Below are 26,113 nucleotides of genomic sequence, written 5' to 3'. Positions count from 1 at the left end.
CACCCTGGAGTGAAGTAAGAACACAACAGGAAAAGAATTCTCATGCTGAGAGTGGTACAGAAAAGGAAAGGTGTGTTCTACACTTGCATTTACACTTGTGATAGAACAATCAGAGATTATAGAGGAAACAAATTCAAGGGGAAAACATGAGAGCAAAGAGGAATATTTACAACTCACAGCACAGAGTAAGCAGCATAATGTAACTCATAAGGCCGAGCAATATGAAGGGAAAATTCTGAGGTCTAATTTAGAGGCATAAAAGCAAAGTACGTTGTCCTTTCACTGGCAGTACTAAAAACACTGAGGATAGAGAGTCATTACTGCATACAGCTGTAAAAAACGTATAGTGCCATGAGGAGTAGCCAGAGGATGGAAGAGCTGCCTCAGCCAAGAAGATGCCCCTTGGAAAGGACTTGAGTAAGTAGGAAGAGTAGATGGGGGTACTTCAAAGAGGAGACAATGAAGCTAGTACACACAGTAAGACTGATGACATGGAACAGAGAAAATGCAGAGAAAAGGGATCAAAAGCTGAATGACAGCAACAACACAAGGACAGGCCCCAGGACAAGGCTGGAGGCAACAAGATGAGAGCAACAATTACTCTCAAGGTCAAGATGAAGGAGGAAAGAAAATCACTTACCAAGAAATGAAAGAAGCAAAATGACCAGAGTATTCTGTGAAGCACTGGAGACCATAATGTTGAGAATACGGCAGAGCCAGAGCAGCTGCAAGACCTGACATACAACCTGGGCACTTTTATGTTACAAATTTACTGTACACTCCCACTCACTGGAAAACAAAATTTTCTGTTCTTTTCACTTTCATTAATCAAGATTCACACCCTAAGACCAGATGTGCATTTGCCCTTTCTGGAACACAGTGGCTTAATTTCCGCACACTGAGACTTATCACTGTCCTACCATCATAAGGTTTTTCACACGTCAAAGTCTCCCTTGGAACAGTTTAAACAGCTTGGCTCACTTTTGTCATGCTCTTGACCTTCCATTTCCTGACGAAATCATTTGACCAGGATACTTAGAGCTCACCAGCAGCTGCTTGTAAAACAATTTCAGCAACATACATGCACTCTGCAAGACAGTCCATTGTAAGGCAGAGCACTTTAACCTCATGAAAACACAGCACAAATCTGGAGTGACTGCTGCACCCCAGGGAGCACTGGAATTCCAGACGGCCTCAGGGCTGGCAAGAGAGCAACCTACCTCTTCTATCTCCAACCTGAAACAATGATTAATTCATTCTCTGGCAAGTGCTTTCTTCTTTCAACTGAGGTTACATTGTAATTGAGCTGGAAGCGGAAACAGGTATCACGCTGCGAAAGCCCTACCTCTTCTGGCTAGAACCCCACTGGGAAATTCATTTCTGTGGCTTCTCAGCACTGCCACTCAAGGATGCATGAAGCTGCCCCGACTTTTTTTGTTCCCTACACATTCTCTCAAATGTACAAAAAATCCAATCCCTAGAACCAGACACTGGGAGAAAGAGCCAATGTTCAAAGCTTAATTCCTTCACAGCCTGAAAGGGATGCCAATATCACACAGATGAACCATAATTTCATCATCCGTCACTACACCGTGGCAGGTATCTGTGAGACATGTTGGTCCATTAATAGCTCTGCACTGTAGCAAGACAGAAAGGCTTTAGGAAATTTTCAATCACAACAGTCAAAAAAATGGATTTCATATCTCTGAAAGGTGCATGGAAACGTTCCTCTACTGCAAAACTGCTTTCAGAAAGAAGGCTGCTATAAAATGAGTCACAAGAACACCAAGGTTTCCCACTGAGCACACATTTAAGTAGACATCAGACCCCTTCTTCTTTAGATTTTAAGAAAATGTATCACATAACCAGTGCTCTGAGATCTTTGTGACATTACAATGGGATCTTCAATGGATTACAAACATAAATATACTGAATAGAAGTAGTATTTTGATAGCTGATGTGGTATTTTTGAAATCACATACCATTGTGTACAAATATCAACTGCCCTTTAATTATATGAGCCTGGGTAAAACTAAGGATGCTCTTGCTTGGAGAAGACTTCAGAGCCAAGTGCCCATTGCTAGGTGGAGTAATGGAATACACCAGTTCCGATGGTGAAGAGTCCTTGTCTTCTGCACAGAGGTCATCAATAGTTATTTCTGTGACTGAACCCACCCAGACCTGGAAAACAAAAAATCATTTAAAAAAAAAAAAAGAAAGAAAGAAAATGCATACAGAAGAAAATTGGACTACAGGAGAAGGGGGATGGGAATGGATAACACATGACTCCAAGAAAAAGAAGGAATAAAGATTTATGCTGTGCAACACTAGCAGCTATGACAGGTTTCCTTACTGTTCATCCAAACCTCTGATCATGGCCTGGCACAATTCATGTTGGCAAATAATTTTCAAAATACAAGGCCTTGAAATAATACAAACAAACACACCAGTTAAGAGTTTCAGACAGTTGGAGCACAAGTGCTCTATTTGTCAAGCATTATACAAACTCTTAGAAACATAACAAAAATTGTATTATGATAACTGAGTCAAGGAGCTGCTTTCCAACACATACACATGAATACTAGTGCCATGTATTTCACAGCAGGCAAGGCATTCACTACGCTCTACTTTCACCAGCAGAAAAGATAAAAGAAAAATAGCCTGGGGACAGCACAGACTTTAATACAAGAGGAACACTTCTTGTAGCTGCATTATTTTCTTCCAACAAAATGCATTAAAGGCCCTTTTCTAGTGCACTAAAAACCCCAGAGGTGCTCAGTCCAGAGACAGATGAACGAACCAATGTCTCCAACAGCTGCCTACCATTTTGCAAGGTCATAATCCTAGACAAAACAGTTAAATAGTTTGCAAAAAGACGATATACTCTGTCTCTGCTGTACTTTCTTAGTTCCATAAAATCTAAATCTGGAGCAGATTCTAAATCTAATTACAGGGGAGGGCCAGAATGTTGATAAGAGGACTGGAGCACCTCTTCTATGACGTTAGGCTGAGAAAGTTGGGGCTGCTCAGCCTGGAGAGGAGAAGGTTGTGTGGAGATATTGTAGCAACCTTCCAGTATCTGAAGGAGCCTACAGGGAAGTGGGAGAGAGACTGTTTGACAGGAACTGGAGTGACATGAGAAGGAGTAGTGGGTACAAATACCAAGAGGGGAAATTTAGTTAGACATTACGAAGAAATTCTTTACTGTGAGGGTGGTGAGACACTGGCACAGGCTGCCCAGGGAAATTGGACTGGATTCCCCAATCCTGGCAGTGCTCAAAGCCAGGCTGTATGAGGCCTTGACCAGCCTGGTCTAGTGGTCTAGTCCCTTCTTTCAAGCAGAAAGGACTGCTCTCTGACCTTCATCCCTACCTTACTGGTTTATTTCTTGTTTGGAAAGGATAAGCTATGGCCCATTTTATACTTCATTTCTGCTGTATTTATTTGGAATTGGAGACAAAAGTGCTAACGAAAAACAATACATATTTGTCTCAACATGAAAGTAAATTCTTAAAATATTCACTACATCAGTATCAATTCTTTCCATGCAGAATTTATATCATGGCTTAAAATCTTAAGAGCCTAAACCTTTTAATACCTCAGCTTGAGCTTCAAAACACACACATCATTCCTTCCTGTCTTCCTAGGGTCTTAGCACACTTACGAAATATCTGGCAGTAACATCACACCAAATGTTTAAAGAGGAAAAATGATCCTTAATAAAGGGCATTTTAGCTCTGCTAAAGCCAAAAATCAGCTATCACAATTCACTAAGCATTCATTTTATTTTTTAACAAGAACCATGAAAGAAAACCTTTAAAAACCACTGAAATTTGTGCCACCACACTTCAAGAGAGGAAAGATTTCATTCTATATTGTGCTACAAAATATGTGCCATGGAAAAGGAGATACTAAAGTGAAGTTAGATGTTCTTTTCTAATTAGAAAAAAGTTTTAAAAATAATTTTATAACAGTAAATACCTTGCAACTAGCAAATAGTTATTTTCTCTCCTGAAATATGTATTTCACTGTAATGTAATTATTTACATCAAATTTTGATAGAGAATGACATGACACAGGATGACAAATTACTAAGCTTCAAATTCTTTTCCTTACTTAAGGAAAAAAGAATTAAAATTTCTAAGTGTTTTTTCTATCATTTCTAATGTCAGTATTTAATTCTGTTGTTCCAGCACACTATCACAGAATGCTTTTTAAGTACTATACATGGCCTGCCACATGATCCTTAAGGAATGAAAGGAGATCTGAGAGCAGAAAAGAACTGTAGGGAAGCAACCACTGAGAACATAGCAAGAATTGTACAAGCATCCTATTTTTCGTATCTTGAATCAAGATCTCCTTGTATCTGGACTTCCAGGGTGTAGCATGACACTAATTTTTCATGATCCTAACATACTGCACAAGCATGGTCCAAAAAAAGGTTCATGACCCTGCTGATGGGAAATAATTTATTCTGCTCTACTTAGAGGATTCAGCTCATCAGTGACTCCTTGCATGCCACATATCCTACCAGACACTCTGTATTGACAATTAAACAGTACAGTGAGCAACTTACAGGAAACAACAAAAGCAATACATTTAAATTCGTGGGGTTTCTAAAAAACCTAATTCTAGGAGAATATAGCCCTCTTGTGGCAACAGGAGGATAATAATTTCTCAGCATTGTTACCCACATATTTAAACACACAGATAAATGCAGCATATAATGGCAGAATAGTGATTTTTTTTTAAAACATCCTATTTCCCTTACCCATTCCCACTCCAGAAAAAAAAAAATGTCCATAGAACCTGTGGAAATTTTAGGAAGTTGTATCTAAAATGCCAATAATATAAGTTACGAAATAAAAATATATCTCACTGATTTGTTGCAATGGAAAGGCTTTAAATTAAATGCATTACAGAAGTTCCCAGGACAGTACAACTTTCTGTATCTTGTATGTTATGTCATAAATTCTGAGCCAGGGGGGAAAACAAAGAAAAAACAAAAAGCCAAAACACCTAAAACCTTCATTTACTATCACCACCTAGAGAAAAAACAGAAAACTACTCCCAGAAAGGTTGGTTGTCTGTCACCCTGAAACTCCTCCTACGGTGCTAATAACCTTGATAGTGACAAGGCTGTCTGAAGAAGGGATGTTATGGATGCCTCTGAAGCGAGGAAGCTAGAGTTAGCCGCATTCGGCATGTGTGCACATTCCCAATAGTTTCCTGCATTTGGCCAGAAGTCCATGACAAAGGCCAAAATTAACTTCCCTACACCCACACTAACATCACATAATGCACCTCTTCACTTAAGCTGCTTCTCAACAGTAGATGCCATATCCTAGGTCATTTTTTAATCTTTCAGTGGTTCCTTCTGACTTTTATACTGTGACTTGCAGAATTTCTGAAGTCCTAAACTTCAGTCAACTCAGACAGTTTTAGTAGACTTCAGTCTCCACAGTACTGGTCTGTCATTTTATATTTTTGTTCTTTTTCAACCTTACAAAATATATAAAAGGGCTACGGAGTTTTTAAAAGCAATCTAGTCTATCATTCAGCATTACCACTAGCAATGCCTTGGGGAGCACAAACTGTTTGGGTAGAACATGGAGCCAGCCACTACTACCCCTACACAGGAATGCCTGTCTCATCTCAGTATTTAGCAGGACTAAGAAAAGCCCATTTCAGCCTACTGAGGATGTGCAAGTTTAATCTGAGGAAGAATCATCTCAGTGTACTATTCCTCCAAGCAGATAACATGACTGCCAGCTTTGTTTTAGACTGCACATGAATCCACCATATGTGTGCATATTGGTACCCACTAACAACAAATACAAGCCAAGTTTCTCAAAAATAGCTTGTGCATGACTAGTAAAACCACAGGCACAAAGGCAGCATCCTAGCTCTAGTATGCAGACTGTCTCCAGTGGAGAGGACCAACTCTGGGTAGGTGAAGCTTTGTTATCCTTGCTCTTGGGAAGCCTAGATTCACAGATATTTTTAGAAAAATCCATAAGCTGCATTGCACTGCACTGCACTGCACAGCCTTAGTTCTGTTAAGACTGCAATTCCAGCAGTTCAATGCCAACAGTTTAACAGTTAATGCCAGCAATGCATCAGAATAGAGACACAGAAAAATTTGACTGAGCATAGTGCCCTCTTCTCTATGACTAGACAAACATTACTGTGTGTTGTGCTGATGTCTGTAGAGTACCACTATAATTACTTCAGCCAGGGAAGGTTTTGCTCTGTGCCACCCAAATGTTTGTGAAGCCAGTCAGCCCTTCTGCCAGCAGTCTCTGCACAAGGCAGGATGTCTTCTGTTGTGGGCATCTGCAGATTATTTGCTGTCACTGCGAAGCTGCACAGTACTGCCACTATGTATTTAAAAACTATGTATTTTCTCATGCAAAAAGGCTAAATACACAACACAAGGTTACAATCATCTTTTCAATAATACACTCTCCCTCTCCAACACACAATTAACTACATAAGATTAAATGCACATTTTGATGCCATCAATTTATAAACTGCATCATAGAGCACTGGGAATGATGGCAGCTTCAAAATATCCAGCTTAGATTCTTTCAAACCAATTCCTAAATATCTTCTCTGCTTTGATGTTTTCCAGCTGATTTACTGTGACCACAGGTTCATTAGCTGACCCATGTTCATTTCATTCTGCTTTTTGGAGTCATTTAACTTGTTTTTGCTCATCAGATCTCATTTTGGAAGTCTTTACATGTGCAGACTTTTTGGACACAGCGACTTTACTAAATTGGTTCTAGTTACTGAGTGCTACACAACTGAGTGCTACACAAACAAATACTATACAAATATGTACTGGTTTAAATACTACAAATAAACAATTAATTAATCAACCTGAAAATGCACTGAAACTGCAATGACAGCAGCCACTTCTGTACTGGTAGATAACTTCTCAAAGATCAGTAGATTAAAAAGTCAGCTATGGTTATTAAGAGCTAAGTGTAGCATCAGTCAACAACTTCAAAATTTTCTTCGAGATTTTTTGGGGGGAAGGCAGAAAAAAGTTAACATCTTTTTCTTATCTCACAGTATCACATAGTAATAGCTTCTGTGACTCCATTAATATTTTGACAACCATAGATTTTCACAGATTGCACTTCATTATTTGCAGCTTTTAAAGAAGGAAACACTCCTGTTTTGTGTAAGAAATACCCAATACATAATCAATTCTCTCTTGTCCCATCCCACTGACATCTGGACAGGAGCAGGCAGCAGAATGTACCTCAGTAGGTCTGACCCTTTAGTACACTTCATGCCAAGATGCATATGCACGGAAAGCTGTGCAACGACAATAGCAAAAGGTTGGCATTCCCATCAACACTATTCCTAAAACTTTGCTAAGTCACATGTTCATTAACAGCTCTCAAGGCACTGCAACAAACACTAAAACATCCAGTTGCATGCAATCCACCACCACAAGCCCTACATCAGTCCAAGAGACTTCACAAACTTTAAGATTAAAAGATTAAAAGAATGCTCGTTCAGCCTTCTACATAAAATTTACAACAGCCAGAAGTGTTCTCCATGATGTCTAAAATCTTCCTAAATACACACAATCCTATGTACTGCTTCCTTCCATTAGCATTAATTTCTCTAAATCCAAAGACTACTATGTATTATATTGACTATCCTATCAGATACAACCCCCATAGTCCGCTAATGAAGGTGCATTACATGGCATCAGAATTAATGGAATTAATTTTAACACTTCAAAATGTTGACAAACATACCTGAAGAATTCTGTTTACTTTTATAACAGGAGCTTTGTCATTTACTGCAGTAACAGTTACAAACACAGTTTGGGGCAAACTTTGCTTCCACAACTCTGTGTTATTTACTATCACAGTAAAATTGTCCATCAGTTCTTCACTGTCGTCATGAACATAGTAAATTAATTCTTGTTCCACCTGAAAAATACAACAAGCTAAAAAACAAAAGAGGCTAGAAGAAAATAAATGTCACATTGAAAAATATCCTAGTCATGGCTCCCTGTATTTACTGCATGAACATTTTATGACTTTTAAGACTTTATTTATGCTGTAATATCAGATCTGTACCTCTATCTTTGCTCCATTCACAGCAGTAAATTTTACTGCTCATCTGTCCATTCCTCTAGACAGAATACCTTGCCAGTTTTGGCATTCTTCCTTCCTCCTGAAGGAAGAATGGAAACCCAATCCCACTACATTTAATAATATTTCCTGGAATCTATAAACTGAACATAGTGTTAGTAGATGGTAACTTACGACACCATTTTGTTTCTTGGAGCTAAAAGACTCAAAATTAGCACATTGTGCATATACTGGCTGGCTGTGAGTGAAGAAATTACCTAAAAAAACTACTTTTTTTTCCACTTTTGTCCTTGTTCCCCCTACACACCATTCACACTGGTCTTTTCAAAATGCACTCACAGTCTCATGCTTCCAGAGTATCTACCTGAACTGAAAGTAACTCTGCCTGAATATGAGTGGCCCATCAGCCTACTGTGATTACAGCACACTAGTCTGTGCCAACAGTGCCATCAATGAAGTTATGTGGCTCACCATAACAAGGCACCCTCCCTCCCCACTCCAAATGGCCAGCTAGAAACTGGAGAAAGATCTTCAACTCAAGGTCAGAATAAAGCTCGGACTCATGTATCTCACCACCTCTCACAAAATCCCATAGCTTTCAGCAATACATATAATTAATCAAGATTACATCTACAAAGATCTAAAGGGATTACCTGTTTTCTGGTAAATGTGGTTAACTTTATTCCAGGAGCATGAGAGTTTTCAATATACCCATGTTTTGGCTGCTCAGTTAAAATGAATTCACAGCTGAGTCCTGCAAAGTGTCTACTTGAAATTTTTATATAGTCTTCCACCAGGGCTTTCGAGCCCCCTTCAATTACTGTGAAGTTCTGTACTTCCAGTGGAATCATTCTGGGGATGATGTCCACAGAGATCTCTATTCCACTCACTGTTTGGACACCATTGGTCACATCCAGAAAAAAATGGTCATCCAGTTGGTCAGAAACTGTCTGCACATACTGAACTTTGCCCTCGTCGACATCTTGCTGTGTGAAGCTCAAAACTGGCCTTTGGTCAGAACTGAGATAACTTTCTTCTGAGGAAAACTTCCGAATGTATCCATGTACTGGAGGCTGTCTTACTGTGAACACAATCTCAGATGGAGAACTATTTTCATGAACAACCTTAAATTTAAGAACACATCCCAAAATTATTCAAATGGAAGTGGGAGAAATTCTGTAACTCTCTTCTGAATTTTTCACTTTTAACCCTGGGATTGTCTACCTAACTAAATTGCCATTCCTTACTTGGTTTACACAGTTCTCAAAGCAATACAATACTTTTAAGGAGACACATGTTAAATAAAGGTGGCATGAGAGCCATTCTGTAACCCCAAATATGTTTTGCAAGTTTTGAAAAGGAACAAACTGCATAATTCACTAATAGCCTCAGAGCTATACATCCCTGCCTGAAACAAGGATTTCAGGATTTCAGTAACATGCAGCCAGAGCCCTCTCGCGGTGGTTACTGGAAGGCTACACACAAACAACAGGCAGGGAAGAATTAATCAAACAGAAATGGCCTCAGGTTTGTGACTTGACATTTTTTAAAATTTTGGATGTAAGCATTGAATGATTTTAACTCAGCTAGCTCCAAACTGAATCAAGCAAAACCCTTTCTTCCTTGGCATTCCCCACCAGCTCCATTAAGAACGTTACATGGAGTACATATAATTGTTCCAACTAAAACAAACATTACATACAGCACCTCCAAATACTAAATTTCCTAAGCACCAATAATCAACAGAGTAAAAGACTATGGGCATTCTTTTTCTTTAATGTAATCAGTTTTCCCTCCTAAAAATGGAAGTTTGCTAGTGTCAGTCTCTCCTGAATTAAGCACCCAGAAAGCAGTCATGTTAGTGGTAATCAAAAGGAGTTAGAGAAGACACAAACTGAAGATGAAGACACTGCAATGGCTGAAAAAACAGTGAGAAAAACTTGCTACAAGATCGGAGGAATGGACAACATGGTTAACCTACTTGCAGTTTTCCTTTACTGATTTTAACTGGTTTTCCTTCTTCAACCAAGAGATTGTTTTTGTTCACAATCCTTGGTGGCTGCTGATGACTTTCCAAATATATGTGAATCTGCAGTCCAGCATCCAGATGAACATCTCCAGCATGAACTGTAAAGTTAAAGCTGTCAATAAGGTTACTGCTGTCATCATGTCTGTACGTCACATGCCCTTTTATCAGATCTAGATGAGTAAAGGAATCCATTAATAGATTATTCACATATACTCTCCCGTATTTTGGGAAGGAGAGTATCTCAAACGTAACCTCGTGATCACTTCTTATGTCTTGGTTTGTAGTAGCACTTAGGTTAGCTGTTGAAATAGTTTCTTCTTTCCCTTTTTGAACCAACAATCCTGTATTATTTGCCAACCTAACATAAGGATCGGTGGCATTAACTTCTAGAAGCAAAGAAGTATAGTGCTTGCCATCTGTCACAAAAAGCACAAAACGCCCAAAATCTGCACCATGGTGTATGAACAGGACTTGCTTTTGCTCCAGGTCCACTTGTTTGAATTGGTAGAGTCTATGTAAAGTATCATTTGTTAGCACCAAGTCCCCGTTGGAAATACCACGTCTAGCATATAGCAACTGTCCATCATCAAAATCAGAATCAGGATCATGATAGCAAAGATCTGCCAAAGTTAATAATCGCTGCCCATTTCTCACTATGTTAAATATCTTATCAATTATGCGTACTGGTTTCTCATCATTCTTCAGCTGGACAGAAATGTAGAATCTAATTTCTACTGAAAAAGGTTCTACTTCTGGATCAAAGTCTGTCCCCTTTCCTGACTCTTTGCTGGAAGCTCTGACAAGAAATTCGTCAAACGTGGTCTCAGAATCATCATGCACATACATAAGACTCTTATCAGTTATATGTTTATTAGTGAAAGTTGTAAGATTGCCATTATTCTCAAATGGACCAGAAAAATTAGTAAGTTTTAGTTTCCCATGCTTAGGAAACTGTATAACTTCATATTGGAAATTCTTATTATCAGGTGTTTGCACAAACAATTTTGAGCTTGTTATTAATTCTCCTTCCCCTTCAGTAACATTAAGACCATTGTTAGTCAAAATAACGTTTCTGAAATCTGATTTGATGTACACTTCAAAGTCATAGAAATTTGATTCCAGATACTTTGTAGAAATGAGAAATCTAAATGAATCATAGCTGTCTTCATGGTACCTGCTGATTAATTCATATGCCACTTTTTGATCAGTAATATCTTTCTGGCTAAAGACTGAATCTTTTTTCAAAGGCTGGTCATTAAGCAGTATCTGTCCATTCTTTGGTAGGGACAGAAGTTTAAAATGAAGCTCATCTTCAGGCATTTCCAGATCTGCAATCATAGCAAAAAGATTATCAGAATTCAAGTACTTCTTTTTTGATTTTTCAATTTCTAGAGGAGCATGTTTCAATAGATTGTACCTTAACCATTTCACTTTGATTAGAAATGCATGCTCTTCACTGATTCCGTTTCCTATGCTGACTTTAAACTTAAATTGGTCAGTAACATTTTCCAGTTGAATGTCTTTAAAAGTGCTACAGTATCTCACACGGCTGCGCTGAAGAGAGCGTTGAGAAAAGGAGCTGACTTGCTTCCATTCCCCCTTTGAATGCTGCCTTTGGATCTGACCAAAGCGAGGAGGCTCAGTAATCTCATACCGTATCTCCATATCCTGGAGGACAGCATTTGTTTCAACTGCCAGATGCCTAGGTCTTATAAAAGCTGTAGCACCTTGGAGCAGATTTATTCCTGAGTTGTTGACAACTCTGTAATCCAAAGGAACTGCCATGACACGTAACACAACAGTGTTGCTCACCTTCTCTCCATCACTTGCCCTGAGAACAATCCTTGAGTTCTTGACGCCTGTGTGGACAAAGAAAACAGTGCCTTCGCTTAAATCCTCATTAGAAAAAGTAGTGATAGCTTTTCCAGGACGCTTTGAATTTTCTAAAAATCCTGCATCTGCATTCAGAGTTCCAAGCACTGAAAGACTGAGATCCACGGAATCCGTATCTTTATCTAGAACTTTAATCATGCCACTAGTTAAACGTTTCTTTGAGTTCTCTAAGAGAAGCAGCAAGTTTCCCTCCGGAAGTATGATCTCAGGTGCATCATTTACTGGAGTGACAGTAATGCTAAACATATGCTGCTCATTTCCTTGCAAATATGGAGACACAATCTTCTCACTGCTGGTAGAAATGGTGAAATTAAAATAATCATAAGTGCCCTCAGAGCCATCATGGACATAAAGAATCTTCCCTTGCCACACGTCCTGCATAGTAAATGTATTTACCTCCTGCATTGGTTCAACATTCAGTTTCAAGTTTCCATGAGAGGGTGGTTCCTTTATATCAAAAAGGATTTGTGACTGATGAACTCCTAAATTCTGAAAGTCTAAGTTAACTTCAATATGCTTAGATTCAAGAGAAGCTTGTCCCCCCTCTAGCACAATCAAGTCACATAGAACTAAAAGGTGGCTTTTGTCTTCCTTGCCCAGAGAAATCGAGCTTTCATGGGAAATGGCAAACATAGGAGCTGCTTTCATAGGAGGGTTCTTTACAGCCATCTCTAAAGAAAGATTTGTATTAAAAGCACTCTGCACTTCACATCCAGCTGAAATGTCCTTTGTTACTACAACATTCTTCAGCGATTTCTTTTCTGAGTTGACTTTCAGGTTTCTTAAGCACCCTTTGAAGGATCCTCCTCTGGCGTACTTCCCAGATACTGAGATTAACTCTAACTTAATCACTTCTGATCGTATGCTGTCATCTACACCACCTACAAAGAGGGATCCCTCCAGAAGTGGCAATTTACTGGGGGGAGGTAATGATTTTTTCACAGTTTCTTCATCCAGTGTTAGCTGCAAATATTCTGCAGTAAATTTCAGTTTGATGTGGTGCCAATGACCATCGTTGACTGACCTACGAGAGGAAAGATGGGTTCTACTTTTATGTTTTCCAATGTAAGCTTTAATTAAACCATCTTCCATTTCCATGGCAATGAAATCTCCCTCTTGCCCAGGGTGGTAAAGCAGCAAGCCACGAGCAGCTGAGGTTTGTAAAGTATACTCAAAGATTCCCTCATCATCCACACTCCATGACGGGAAAGAAATATAGGACCTGGAACTGAAGAAACTAATGGGCTCTTCTTCACCGGCAAAGAACTCATCACTGCACCCCACTGAAACTTCATAGATGTTTTTCAAGCCAGGAGAAGGTCTCAGAGGCATCAGAATGTCTAACTGGTTGAACAGCACATCATCAATACATCCTCGGAAACTGGGTAGTGCTCCAACAAGGTAGGGAGCATCAAGTTTACCAGTACCACCTATGTAGAATCCATAATCGATGTTTAAATCATAAAGAATTCCAGGCATTTTTGCATTGGTTCTGTCATGTTTATCGACTACCAATGTGACATTATCTTGTTCATGATGTAGTTCAACCAGGTGCCAAGATAAATCATTCAGCTGAGATCTCTGCTGGGAATGCAGTACTTGTTCCCCCTCACCAAAGTTAATTCTCAACTGCAACAGACAAAATTTTAACTATCAAAATCCAAAATGGTATTTGTCACAATCATACATTAATATATAGTTAATACATTAATTTTCATACTTTTTCATACTGAGCATATAATTAACAAAATATAATTGAAAAAATAAAATTCTACTAAAATTCTGTGTAGGTTTACTTGTCATCACAAATACAGCTTGAATAACTGCAGAAGCAGGAATGGACTCTGCAGTTCTGCTAGGAACAACCCCTGAGAACCCAACTAAAAGTGATCTTTCAAGAACTTACCTTGCAGAAAAACAATTACTCAGATCCAAGCACTTATTGTAATGCTACCATCATCAAATCTGAAATTTTGCCTTTACTGAATCTCATGCTTTGAAGACAATGATCTTGATTTTAACATCCAGAGATCTCAAAGGCTATAGAGATATAATTGTAAGAAATGAAAGTCATGCTTTGAAATTCTCAATTATATTATGTGATTTTTCCATTTCTTTAAACAGAAATTTGTTTAGATACCTTGTTATAGGTAACAGACTAAAGAAAAACTGTGAGCAATACAGGCTACATGCATTTTTTAGCTACAATTGTAAAGCATACTTGTACATATCCTGAGCGTAGCTCCATTAAACAATAATCTGTCTTCCCAGCTGCAAGAAGAAGCAGTCCCTGTGGCTTGCTTGTTCGAAACTGCAATTGTAAGGATGTCTGAGGGGATGCTTCTACCATGTTCAGCTCCACAAAGCTATCCCCATAAAATGACACTGAAAGAAATAAAGGAAAATAAAGAGACAATTTAATCTCTCTCTCTCACACACACACACAATCTCTTTTCCTTATCCATACCTACATACATGTAAAAAAATGTGTATTATTTTCTATATACTTATTCACATTAAAATGCAAATAAAATCTCAGATATCAAATTCACCAGTCCAAGCAACTTAATAAGAGCCCAATGGCCATACCAGAACTGATAAAGGATGAATACAGTACAGTATTCTTATCTCCAACAGTGATGACTGGGAATTTTATTATACTGCATAATTTCTTTCAAATACTTTTTGTTTGTTTGTTTGTTTGTTTGAGGTGTTTTCCTGAGCTTGTCACACCCAGTCTATTTTGTAAGTGCCAAAGAATTTCACTCTCAAGTATTCCTCTAGTTTCTCTTTGGAAAGATACTAATCTTCAACATGCCCTTACATCTCCATCAGAGACATCCCACGCTACCTCTGCAGAGAAGACCCACAATTCTCCTGCCACTAGCGTCATTTTCAGATATTTGTATCCTTCTACTCCATGCAAAACTGCCCTCTTGTATCCTGTATGCAAACTCCAACCAGCCCTGCTATCCTGTTGGCCAGTCACTCAGCTCTGTACAAGCCTCCTTCACTGTCTCCTCCCCTCTTTTCTGCCCTGAAGAATTGTAACACCAGGAAGATTTCTAATTTGACTACTCATAGCATTCACCATCCCAATTATTACTATTCTGAACAGCACCAATCCTAAGACCAAATCAAAACTCTCCTGGTAACTTGCCTCTGACACACGAAAAAAAAAAAAGTCATTTACCACTTCTCCTGTTTAATCAAAAAGCCCTGCACTCCAATGACTGCTCAAAAGCCTTCAGCAGCAAACTTTATCAAGTCTTTCAAAACTCTAAGTCTTAGAGTTTTTGCCCACCCCCATCAAGAAAACTCCAAGGGGTTTGTAAAGCAGAACCTGACTTTAAAGAAATGTTATGGACTCCTCCAAAGTTGATCCTTCTCACTTGTGCATATTTTATCCTTTGTTACAGTACTTATAAATTTGAGTTATGGATGTCAGGCTTACAGCTCCCTGGTAATTCTTGTTTTAAATACTGGCACGCAATCTGCCACCATTCAGCCTTCAGGTACCAAGGAGTACTTTTAATCATGAGATTAGCAAGCAAGTTATTTCATCCTCAAGTTTTTTTAAGTCAACCCCTTTGCACCCCTGCCTCCACCCCAAAAAAGGAACTTCAGTTTGGGAATCTTCCCAATTAGCAGTAAATGCCATTTAGTTTAGCTTCTCTGCAGTAGCCATGCCCTTTCTGAGTGCTTCTTTTACACTGGTAACTTAATCAACTGGCTGCACAGATCCTCTGAAGGGTTTTTGTTCTTGATGTACTTAAGGAGGATTTAGTAAAAGCTTTGATTCCTTCAAGCTGATCCCTGACCTTTTTTTTTCCCCAGACATGCCCATTTTCAAATTCCATCTGCCAAAGTTTATGATGCTTTCAGCTGTGTTTGGATATAAATTGTAAGAACACCACCAGTTAAATATTTATTTTGCAGGTTTTAGCTTCATTCTGAAATAACTTTCTCATTTTAACACAGTTCTTTTTAAAATCAAGCATAACTGCAGAGGACTTTTGAGGTTTAATTGTTCTAGTCCCTACATTAGCTGTCCCCTTGCTTAACCTAATATACTCTGATGACTCTTATAAAAAGTGTGGCTTTGACTCTGAACTGGATTCTGCAGAGAGCATCAAATCACAGATCCCATTTAGCAGCTCATTAATGAAATAATAATAGTATCTAAAAATTTGCTGTAGGATACATAAAAATTCTAGGTAGCTTTCCCAAGAATAAGATTTCAGCAAACCCCACAGACAAAAAACTATATAATACCAAGTCATATTAAGTACCCAGAGAAACACAGGAAAGATCTTTACATTACTAAAATACACATATTTCTTCCAAAGGAAGAGTCACCACTGTGCGTAGAAAAATTTATTCCAAGTGGAACAAAAAGAAATTCTTCCCCAGCAGTTTGCTTCTAGTTCAAAAGCTTTCTTCAAATAGCTTAAGTACACCTCACAGGTTTTACATTAAATTTTTACACTGAGAAAACCCATGCCATTTGATGTACATAGAAATGTTATTCTGTGGGGTAAATAAAGAAAGACCTCATCTTCAAAGCAAGTATTGGAATAACATAACTACAGACAAATGCCCAGTATAAGCAAGGAATAACTAATAGGCCAGGAAACAGGTTAAATAATTTTTTTATATTATGTTAAATTCATAGTATGGCAGTGGATAGGACTATCACTGTCCTATCTAACATACAAATGGACTACAGGAGATTGTCCCTACCCCTATAGAGCTTTAGATCCAATAAGACAGGTAAGACAGAGGAGTTCTCTCATTTCTATCTCAACAAATGACACACAGAGATACTGTCTTCCTCTACAGGTTTTGGCCGTAATAGAGTTAATTTCTCCCTAGTAGCTGGTACAATGCTGTGTTTTGCATTTATTAAGAGAACAGTGTTGGTGATGTATTGATGTTTTAGCTGCTGCTGAGCAGTGCTCACCCTAAATCCAGGACGTTTCAGTGTTCCATGCACAGCAGTGATCAGGTGTACAAGGTGCTGGGGGAGCATGGCCAGGAGAGCTGATCCGAACTGGCCAAAGGGATATTCCAACATGCCCAGGATATGAACTGGGGGGATGGCTATCAGTCAGCAGATGGCAACTGTACTGTACATCACTTGTTGGTAGGGGGTTTTACTTCTCCCTTTTTCATTACTATTATATTTTACCTTTTTTCAATTATTAAACTGTTCTTATCTCAATCCACATGTTGTTGGTTTTTTGTGATATTAATCCTCCCCATCCCACCATGGGGTGAGGGACTCAGCAAGTGACTGCATGGGACTTAGTTATCAGCTGGGGCTAAGCCACAATACTTCCTAAAGATGACAGGAATATTTCAGACCTTGCTGTCTGAAATAAGCTGTCTTAACCAAAAAACTCCATTGCCTTCAGAACTGTACATCACTATAACATTACGGGTACAGAAAGGTTTTACTGGCAGACAGACCCTTTGCCTCACTCTACTGAGACTCCAAGAAGCAGTTACATTAATTTTGCTATGTTACATCCTGGCACCCCTACAGAATTGGCAAGTGGAAGATTTCATTGTATTGTATCAGTGCCGTTCCTCAGAAATTAAGTGAAATCAAAATCTTTCACAGATGTCAATATTCAGAAAGTTTGATTGTGATCACTGTAGTACAGCTCCTAAATTTAGTTGAATTTCTGAATCAAAAGTAATGGCTGCTGGTGGAAATTGACAATTACTTTTCAGTAGACCTGAGCATGAAAAACATTGGCTTTTGGGAGAAGCAATTAAACAGAAAGATTAACTATCTGTGGATTACTAGGTGCAATTTAGAATAACTAGAATGAAGCTGCAAAGTCACTATTTTGCAATGCATCCCTGGGCAAAAGTTTGGTATTTATACTATAAATTAATTTCCTGCAAAGAAATAAAGAAAGCTAAGTTAAAGCTTGTGCCTTCCATAAAACTCTTCAGCATTAGAATCCATCACTGAAGGTGGGGTAGGCAGGCACTGATCCAGCACTAAACAAGATTTTGGACCACCTTCAGTGCCTTGGGATGATTTCTGCTTCACTACCCACCAAACTAAGCATGTTATCATACTACAGAAATCAAATTCCTCTAGGGCAGACACTTCTAGAATGATTTCTGGCTGAAACCAAGTTATGACTGATCTCAAAATTATTCTGGTGCTTTTGAAAAGGGGACATTTTGCCATGGACCACCTGATGTTAATCACACTATTACAGAAAACAAGTGGAGTTCAGCCAGCAATACCAGTCTTGGAAATCCCTTGCTACTGGAACAGGTGAATTCAACATACCAATTCAATTATTCCTTTGGAGCGCATGGGCAGACAACCTATTCTGTAACATCTTTGTGCCTCAAATGCAAAAGAGAGTGAAAGCAGATGAGAATAATAACCAGATCTACATTAGCTATTAATGTCCATTTATGGACATGGAAATAGACACACAAAGGCTCACAAAAATCACTTGGGATGCAAATTTAAAGATCTTTTCAACCAGAGTTACTGGCTAATTTCTGGTCCCCGTATTTTTTCCTTCTTCCCTTACAGCCAACCCTCAAGTCTGGGGCTCAGGCTATAAATCCTTCCCTGTATTTCCATCATAACAGGCAACCTTTATATGGAAAATGTAAGTTTTGAAAATTTTATTTCAAGTAATTTCACTGAAGATTCTTGACCAGCTCTGTTCACAATATCCTTCTTTGAAGTAACAATGAGAAAGCAGGCATAGCAGAAGTCTTCATAGTAACAGAGCAAAAGATTTTTCACTTATCCCCGACTGATGGTTATTAGGCTGGCATTTAATCCTTTCGTTCGGCCTTCATTCTCTTTGCTAAAACAACATCAAATTCTACAAACAGCTACCCTTTGAATAATATTTCTCTTCTTTCTGTATGCAAAGCACAAAGAAATAAAAGCCTCATCTCTTCTCCACTGCCAAAACTAGTAACCCCACTAATGTATCTACAAAAAACCAAACTCAGATTCTGTTATCACAAGTTATGCACATGCATTCATAAAAAAAAATCAAGACTAAAGAGCTAATTGAAAAAATGGAATTTTTTCCCCTTTGTTAGTGTCCTTTTTATTTTCAGCTGAGACCAATTATCTTCTCAGCAATGCTGTAAGTGACCTTGGAATCACCATTCCACACTCATTTCTTAATTGGAAATAATAAAGCCTTCATGTCTGCTCAACTCCTTTTGGTCTCCATTGCAGACAGGAAACAGCCAAATCTACATAAATGTCATTCCTTTATTTCTTTGGATCCCTTTCACATCTTATTCCCAAAGAAAGTAATGTAGAAAGGCTTTCCCTACTAGCCTGAACCAGTCTTTCAGGAATTTTTATAAAGATGTAATCCAGAGAGGTTTTTACACTCATGCCAGATGAAAAAGAGGGACACTTTACCAGATCCCTTTCCTGCCTCTAGTATCCACCCCTTTATATGAAAAAAATTGAAATACAAAATTCAATCATCAAGCAGAAAAGAAAAATGTTGTTGTTTCATGTGAGAGAGTTTTTGGACAATGTTTTTATCTTCAAAATGTTCGGGAGATATCAGTGCCAGAGCGCTCTAAAGGTAAACCTTTCACCAGAAATCTACAGTATAAGAAAAAACAATGTTGATAATATTTAAGATACATTCAAATGTCCTGCATCCTTCTCATGTAGACAAAAACATTTGTTTATTTTTAATAACCAATGTACTGATCTTCTGTTTTCAACACTACAATAAATGCCATCCACAGAATTACTGTTGCTCAGACAAACTGTGCCCATGTAGCCCACTGATTTGCTGTAAAAACAACTATATATTTTTTGGTTTACTGGAAGTCATGGAATCTATTATATTACTTAGTCAGTAAAGATAAAATCATAAAAGTCAAGGATTAAGTCTAACATAGCCCATGTATTCTCAGTCAGGAACCTCTCCAATCTCCAGAACTGCTGAGCCAGGAGCAGCATTTTGTTGGCTTGTTTGCTGCCTACTGCAGAGTGAAGTCACTTCTGTGCAATGGTAACTCCTCAGCTGAGATCACAGTTCCTGCAGTGGTCTCATCAATAATCTTCAATATCAATGAGCTCTACAGGCTGGCTGTATAAAAAGCAATTTACAAGAAGAAGGTGGGGAGGGGGTGAGGAAAAGAGGCAGGAATGGAATGAATTCACCCTACATTTTCACTCCGACCATCTACTGTTGTCCTGTGCTGCACTGGTATTTAGGTAACACAGACAAGGTCCCTATCTGCTAAATGTTTGATGAACACCCCTCCCAAGTTACTCCAACCATACAATGTCCCTTCAGGAAAATAAAAGTACTCAACTTGCTATATGAAAAACACTAAGTCAGATTAAAGGTTAATTCATCTGCACTAAGAGCACACTGATAAAGTGTAACAAGCACCTACATCAGTGAGGTGCTGGCTTCATCAGCCCTAGTGTATCTACAGGGAACACTTTTTTTAGTAATTTGAGCTATTTGAAGAAGCTTCCCATTGTCCACCTGAGATCTGTACCTTGAATTCTGCCCCCTGCAGCTCATTCACAAAGCTGTAACAGTAACAGAAATCCACTCATGAAGGTAATTCAGATAAATATTAATTTTTCAGATGACAGTGGTCTTCTATCTGTCTGTTGACAAATTTTGGTATGTTTTTGACTCTACTATTTGGGATGTTCAAGTAGAAGCCCTTCCTAAGAGCACAGCCCATTTCTCCTGTGATTAGTGAGAAAACAGCATAATCATCCTTTTGCATAACATACTTTTTCAGACCAATATCAGATAATATACTACTAAATACATTCTCTGAGAACTCAGTTCAGGACTGTAGAGAAATCAAAGTGGTATAATTTTGTCCCTCCCCCTGCCTTTGCCCCTTTATTCTCAAAACAGAGCAGCTGTTTTTCACACTTAACAGATTTCTTCCGTACTAAAAAGTTATTTATGGTGCTTCAATAAGAGGTAGAAGGGTTGTACAACCTACAAGTAAAACAAAGGCAAGCTTCCAAATAGTAAAAATCCTTTCAGCTATATAAAAGTATAGCTTGAAGCCCCATTAAGAGGCCACATGCACAGAATGATAGGCTAACCACAACAGACACTTTGAGTCCCAACAGCTTCTGCTGTAACTAAGATAAAATATTCAGATCCCAGCCATGAAGATGCAAGTCTGAACTTGGTTTCCCTAAACCACAGGAAAAACAGCTCAAAACTGCTAACATAAATAAAATATTAAGATTCTCCCTCAGCATAGGATTTGAGTGATGGAAACAAGTGCTCGAGCCTATTAATACCAAATATAAATAAGCTTTTGTGATATTAATAACTTTTAAAAGCCCTGTTCAGTCTCACTGTACAGCACAAGTAGATTAAAAAGGGAGAAAACCTTAGTGAAAGAGCACCAAATTCCAGGTATCCAATATAACAAAAAAGGTAGAATGAGAGATTAAAGAATACATTTGCAATTACTGTATGCACTCACAATTTGCACTATAAACATGCCTAGAGCTTCCTCAAAGAACCAAATCATTCCTCTAGCTCCTTCCCACTACCACTCTTGGCACACAGCTCCAAGATTTCAATCACTGCACCAACTGAGGAGTTGCCAGCCCTCTCCAAATAGAATTCTCTGGTGTACAGACACTCCTACAAAACTCTGTCACTTTAGAATGTTTCAGTTCTGCGCTGAGTAACTTACCTGGAATAGAACTGACCCAAAGTGATGCTTCTCACATGCTGCAAGCATTTGTTCCAAAATTTTGTGATTCATACCGTTATTTCCTCATCTAGTTGTATTTCTTCCTTTCATCTTGAATCATGCCAGTAACATGTTTGATACCACTATGACCACAGAATCCCAGCTTCTGAGTTTGAAGAAATACATATTTAATTCTAGCACTTACATGCAGCTACTTTAAAAGTAATTAATTTATCCTAAACTTTCCAAAAGAAAACTTGTCCAAGCAGTATGACAAAGATGCTACAAAGACAGGAGAAAAGAAAGACTCTTTAACTAACTTTAAAATATTTCTTTCAGAAGTATCTTACACGGCTAACACTTTGCTGGAACTTTGAAAAGGTCTGCATAACTGTCCTGGGTTTGGCTGGGATAAAGTTAATTTTCTTCTCAGTAACTGGTATAGTGCTGTAGTTTGGATTTACAGCACATCAGTGATAAAAATCACTCTTTTTTAAAATATGGTGCAAATAGCAGAAGAAATTGCTAGAGATTTCATGGCATTGTCAGGAATGCCATATCCTGGAAATTATGATGATCAGTTCCTCTGATTCAAAGCTCAAGAAACTAGCAGTTAAAAAATAAAATTTGACCACAATCACTTTCTTAAAGTAATTTCGTAACTGCTTTTTCTGCTTTTGAACAAGAGTGAAGAATCAGGTCAGTAGTTAACTTTTCTCAGGTTTCTGACTGAAACGTCACCCTATGTTAGAAATCCTTACAGTTAGTGTGACTGCCCATTAAAACTCAATTGAATGAGTTTTAACGTCCAAATCAGAACTTCACAAGCATGATGAAATTAAAACTGTCCTTACAGTGATGTAAACCTATGCTGATGATAATCCAGTCTCTTACAGTGAATCTCAATGCTTCTCACTTTTGCAGGAGGAAAAAGTGAACCTCCTTTCAGTCTGATTCATCAGCATTTACTATTTATCAACTGTGGAAAAAAAGCTCCAGAAAATACAGGCTTTGGGAAAAAAAAAGCGCTCAGGGCTTCTTTTCTTTTACAGCTAGATGGAACCATATTTTGAATATTTTTTTTAACACAGTACTTGCTGCATCACAGAGAGCATCAAATTCAACTGTTGAGACTGAAAAACTCCACAGAATGCATAATATGGTTTCTTTACAAATCTTACACTCTCCAAAACATGGTGCTGATACTTCAAAAACAGGGGTTTCGTTAATGAAGCTTTGCTACAAGGAAAAATAGCAAAAGCAATGCAGCAGAATGAGAGGAGGGGGGGAAAAAACCTCCAAAGAATCAAAATAGGACACTTCTATTCCTCCATTTTTGTCGGCTTATCTAAGATGACAGCAGATGATATCAATGGCACGTGAGAGACACAGAAAAAACGGGAGTGGAAAAGGAAGCTGCTAGATTCATTGGGAATGCTCTTTAAGGTTAAATATAAAAAAATTCCCTTATTCAAAAGGGAATTCTAGGGTTGATTCATACTTTCTCAGTGTAAAATTTAGTAAGATTTTGTGGGTAAATCAAACACTTAGTGAGCCTCTTACACTCACCTAAAATATACGTGAGAAATATCCTCCTGTTGCAGCTACAAATGCTTTACACACCTTTAAACAATGATGTTTAAAGGTCCCTTCCAAACCAAAGCATTCCACGATTTCCAGATAAAAGACAGTCCTATAGTTAAAGCACTGCATGTGCAATGAACAGAGCTGATGCTATTTTCTTGTTCTATCACAGAAACTCAGTAAAAAATTGAGTTGAGAAAGCCACTTAACAACCAATTTCAGTTCACTGCCTATGAGAAGCTAGCTCTTTTTTTTCCTTCCCAGACTTCAGCTGTTTTCTTCCCTTTCACTAGATTATCTCTGGGTAAGGTTATAGCTATAACAGCAGCTGGACTAAATGAAGAGAACTGGAATTTAACAAGCTCTCCTGGCAGTGATGTCAGTCCACACAGCCCAGCAAAGCTCAGCTTGAAGGCAGCTCAACTAAAGCATCATGGGTTGATGTACCTAGAAGCAGCAGGCTTGTGTCCCAACCAGGTGGTTTGGAAATTATTCTTCTGGCTTTATCTTGCACTGACTGCAATGCCAGGGACAGAGGACACTACTGCAACAGCAAGCCACAAAGCACTGGCTGGCCTAACACTACCAGTAATATCCACGAAACCCTTTGTCATATTCTTTAAGACAATGCTACTACTACCAGACATTGCCATCTCAGTGGCACTCAAATCTTCCTGACATCCCTGATATGTCTGAGACATCTCTAAGAGGAATAAAAAAATTCCTCCACCCATTCTGGCTGCAGCGTATTCATTCACAGAACTGATGAGAATAGCGCTTAGAACTCCACACACTGAAATTCCCTCATGTAAAGACAAGATAGGTGTATTTCATTTATAGTATCCGAATGTAATCCTTTCATTAATCCCTTCATTAATTTCTAAAGTAAAAACTATCTTTTTTAAAGTTACAATTTAATATTAGTCCGTTTCTAACTTGTGTTCTCAGCTAGTGAAATAGATGCCACACCACCGCAGGAACTGACCACTCAATATTTCTAAAGAAAGTTACAGTGATTTTCTAACATGGGATTCCAACGAGGGATAGAAGGTGGATGAAGGTGGATGAAAAAGCACACTTCTACAAATGCTGATCCATTAATTTTAAAAAGGCATTTAAAAAGTAAACTTCATTACCAGTCTTTGATGCTCAAATGGCAACGTACTTCAAGTTCCATCTCAAGAAGAAACAGAACTTGCACCTCAAGTTTCGGCTGTTTCCACGGTTTTCATGACTGCCCAAGACCTGCACCTTAACGTGGATCACCACTGGTGGTGTGACTGGCAATGTCTTGGCACATCTGAAAAGCTAGGCACAAGACAGCTGAAGCTGTATGCTAAAACCCAGATCCCTGCAGCTGCTGCCTGATACTTATCATCGGGACTACGAGTTCACACGCATGCCAGAGCAGGGGAAGAAACTGCAGGGAATTGTTTGTGCCTCAGCACTTTCCTGGTAATATACTACAGTTATAATACCGAGTAGGAGGAAAAAGTTTACATCTACGTTGCTTGGAAAGCATCCCCATTTTCATTAGGAAGTCTAGCAATGCCAAGTGTCAGCGTCTCTGCAGGAGGAGGGGAGCAGGCACCAAGGCGGGCTCACACCCGAGGGGCCAGCTCGGCCTTGTCTTTAAGGCGAGAGGACACCACGCCTTCACAAAATGCCCGCTGTCCCACCAGCTGTGCGGCCACCCGCCCGGCCCCGCTCCCGGCCCAGCGGCACCCCCACCGGCCCCGGCCAGGGGCACTCCCCGCCGGGCTGCTGCTTTCGCGGGAACACCGGCGACAAGTCGCTTCAGCGCTCCGAGCAGCCCCGTGCCGGGCCGCCCCTTCCCCCGCGGGCGCAGGTGCCTTCCGGCCCCGCCACGGCCCTACCTGCGAGAGCGGGCCGGCCGGCGCCCAGCAGAGCCAGCAGCAGCAGCAGCAGCGCGGCGGGCGCGCCGGCCATGCCGGACCGGGGCCCGCCCGGGCTCCCCCAGCCCGAGTGGCAGTGGGGCCGCAGCGCACCCCGGGGAGCGGCAGGCAGTGTCACCGCCCCGGCCCGCGCTCCCCGCCCGCCGTCCCGGGACGGCCTCCGCCCCCTCCCTTCTTCCCGCCCTCCTCACAGCGCAGCCCCCGAGCTGGCCCGCCCCGCTCCCGGAGCGCCGGCCTGTGATGGGAGACGGGGAATGCCTTCTCACAGCCCCGACCGCCCTTCACGGCTTGGGTTAGTCCGTGCCTCGGGTGGGACCTGCCAGATGTGGTTACAGCTGTCACTCGTTCACCCGCCGCGCACCCTCTCTCTCCATGGCCTGCCTGTCTCAGGGAGAGGCTGCTCCGAGGTACCCCAAACCTTTCCCTCTCCTGGCTGGAGCAGCTCCATCCCTCAAAGTGCTTGCATGCTGTCCATGAAGAAACACATCACACTGCTTTGGGGAAGAAATGTGTTACAGGTAGACCAAACGACAGTTTCAGAAACTGAGATGATTACAGAATCACAGAATCATTTAGGTTGGAAAAGACCTCTGAGTCCAACCTGTAACCAAGCACCACTGTTTCAACTAGACCATGGCACTAGGTGCCACATCCAGCCTTTCCTTAAACAACTCCAGAGACGGTGACTCCATCACCTCCATCAATTTCACCATTGAAATTAGATATTTCAATGTCTAATCACCCCTTCTGTGAAGAAATTACTCCTTATGTCTATCCTAAACCTCCCCTGGCACAGCTTAAGACCATGTCACCTCATCCTGTTTCCTGGGAGAAGAGGCTGATCC

The 26,113-nt window shown here is 39.7% G+C and overlaps 1 protein-coding gene across 2 annotated transcripts in view; it reads right to left on the bottom strand.

Annotated features, from left to right (window-relative positions):
• The window catches only part of LOC146424993 (chondroitin sulfate proteoglycan 4-like), a 42,272-nt gene extending 16,921 nt beyond the window's left edge, over positions 1–25,351 (bottom strand). For both annotated transcript variants that reach the window (XM_085041906.1, XM_085041908.1), the window contains exons 1-6: positions 25,230–25,351; positions 14,267–14,430; positions 10,105–13,674; positions 8,777–9,247; positions 7,782–7,958; positions 1,983–2,181 (exon numbers count right to left, since the gene is read on the bottom strand). In XM_085041906.1, coding sequence (XP_084898032.1) covers positions 1,983–2,181; positions 7,782–7,958; positions 8,777–9,247; positions 10,105–13,674; positions 14,267–14,430; positions 25,230–25,302 — 4,654 coding nt within the window. In that variant the 5' untranslated portion in view covers positions 25,303–25,351. The remainder of the gene's footprint in view (positions 1–1,982; positions 2,182–7,781; positions 7,959–8,776; positions 9,248–10,104; positions 13,675–14,266; positions 14,431–25,229) is intronic.
• Positions 25,352–26,113: the final 762 nt, after the last annotated feature.

The sequence above is a fragment of the Lichenostomus cassidix genome, chromosome Z (genome assembly GCF_008360975.1).
Source record: "Lichenostomus cassidix isolate B80296 chromosome Z, HeHo_3.0, whole genome shotgun sequence".
Taxonomy (NCBI): Eukaryota; Metazoa; Chordata; class Aves; order Passeriformes; family Meliphagidae; genus Lichenostomus; species Lichenostomus cassidix.
The sequence above is the reverse complement of the archived record's forward strand: the minus strand, read 5'-3'. Positions and strand labels throughout refer to the sequence as shown.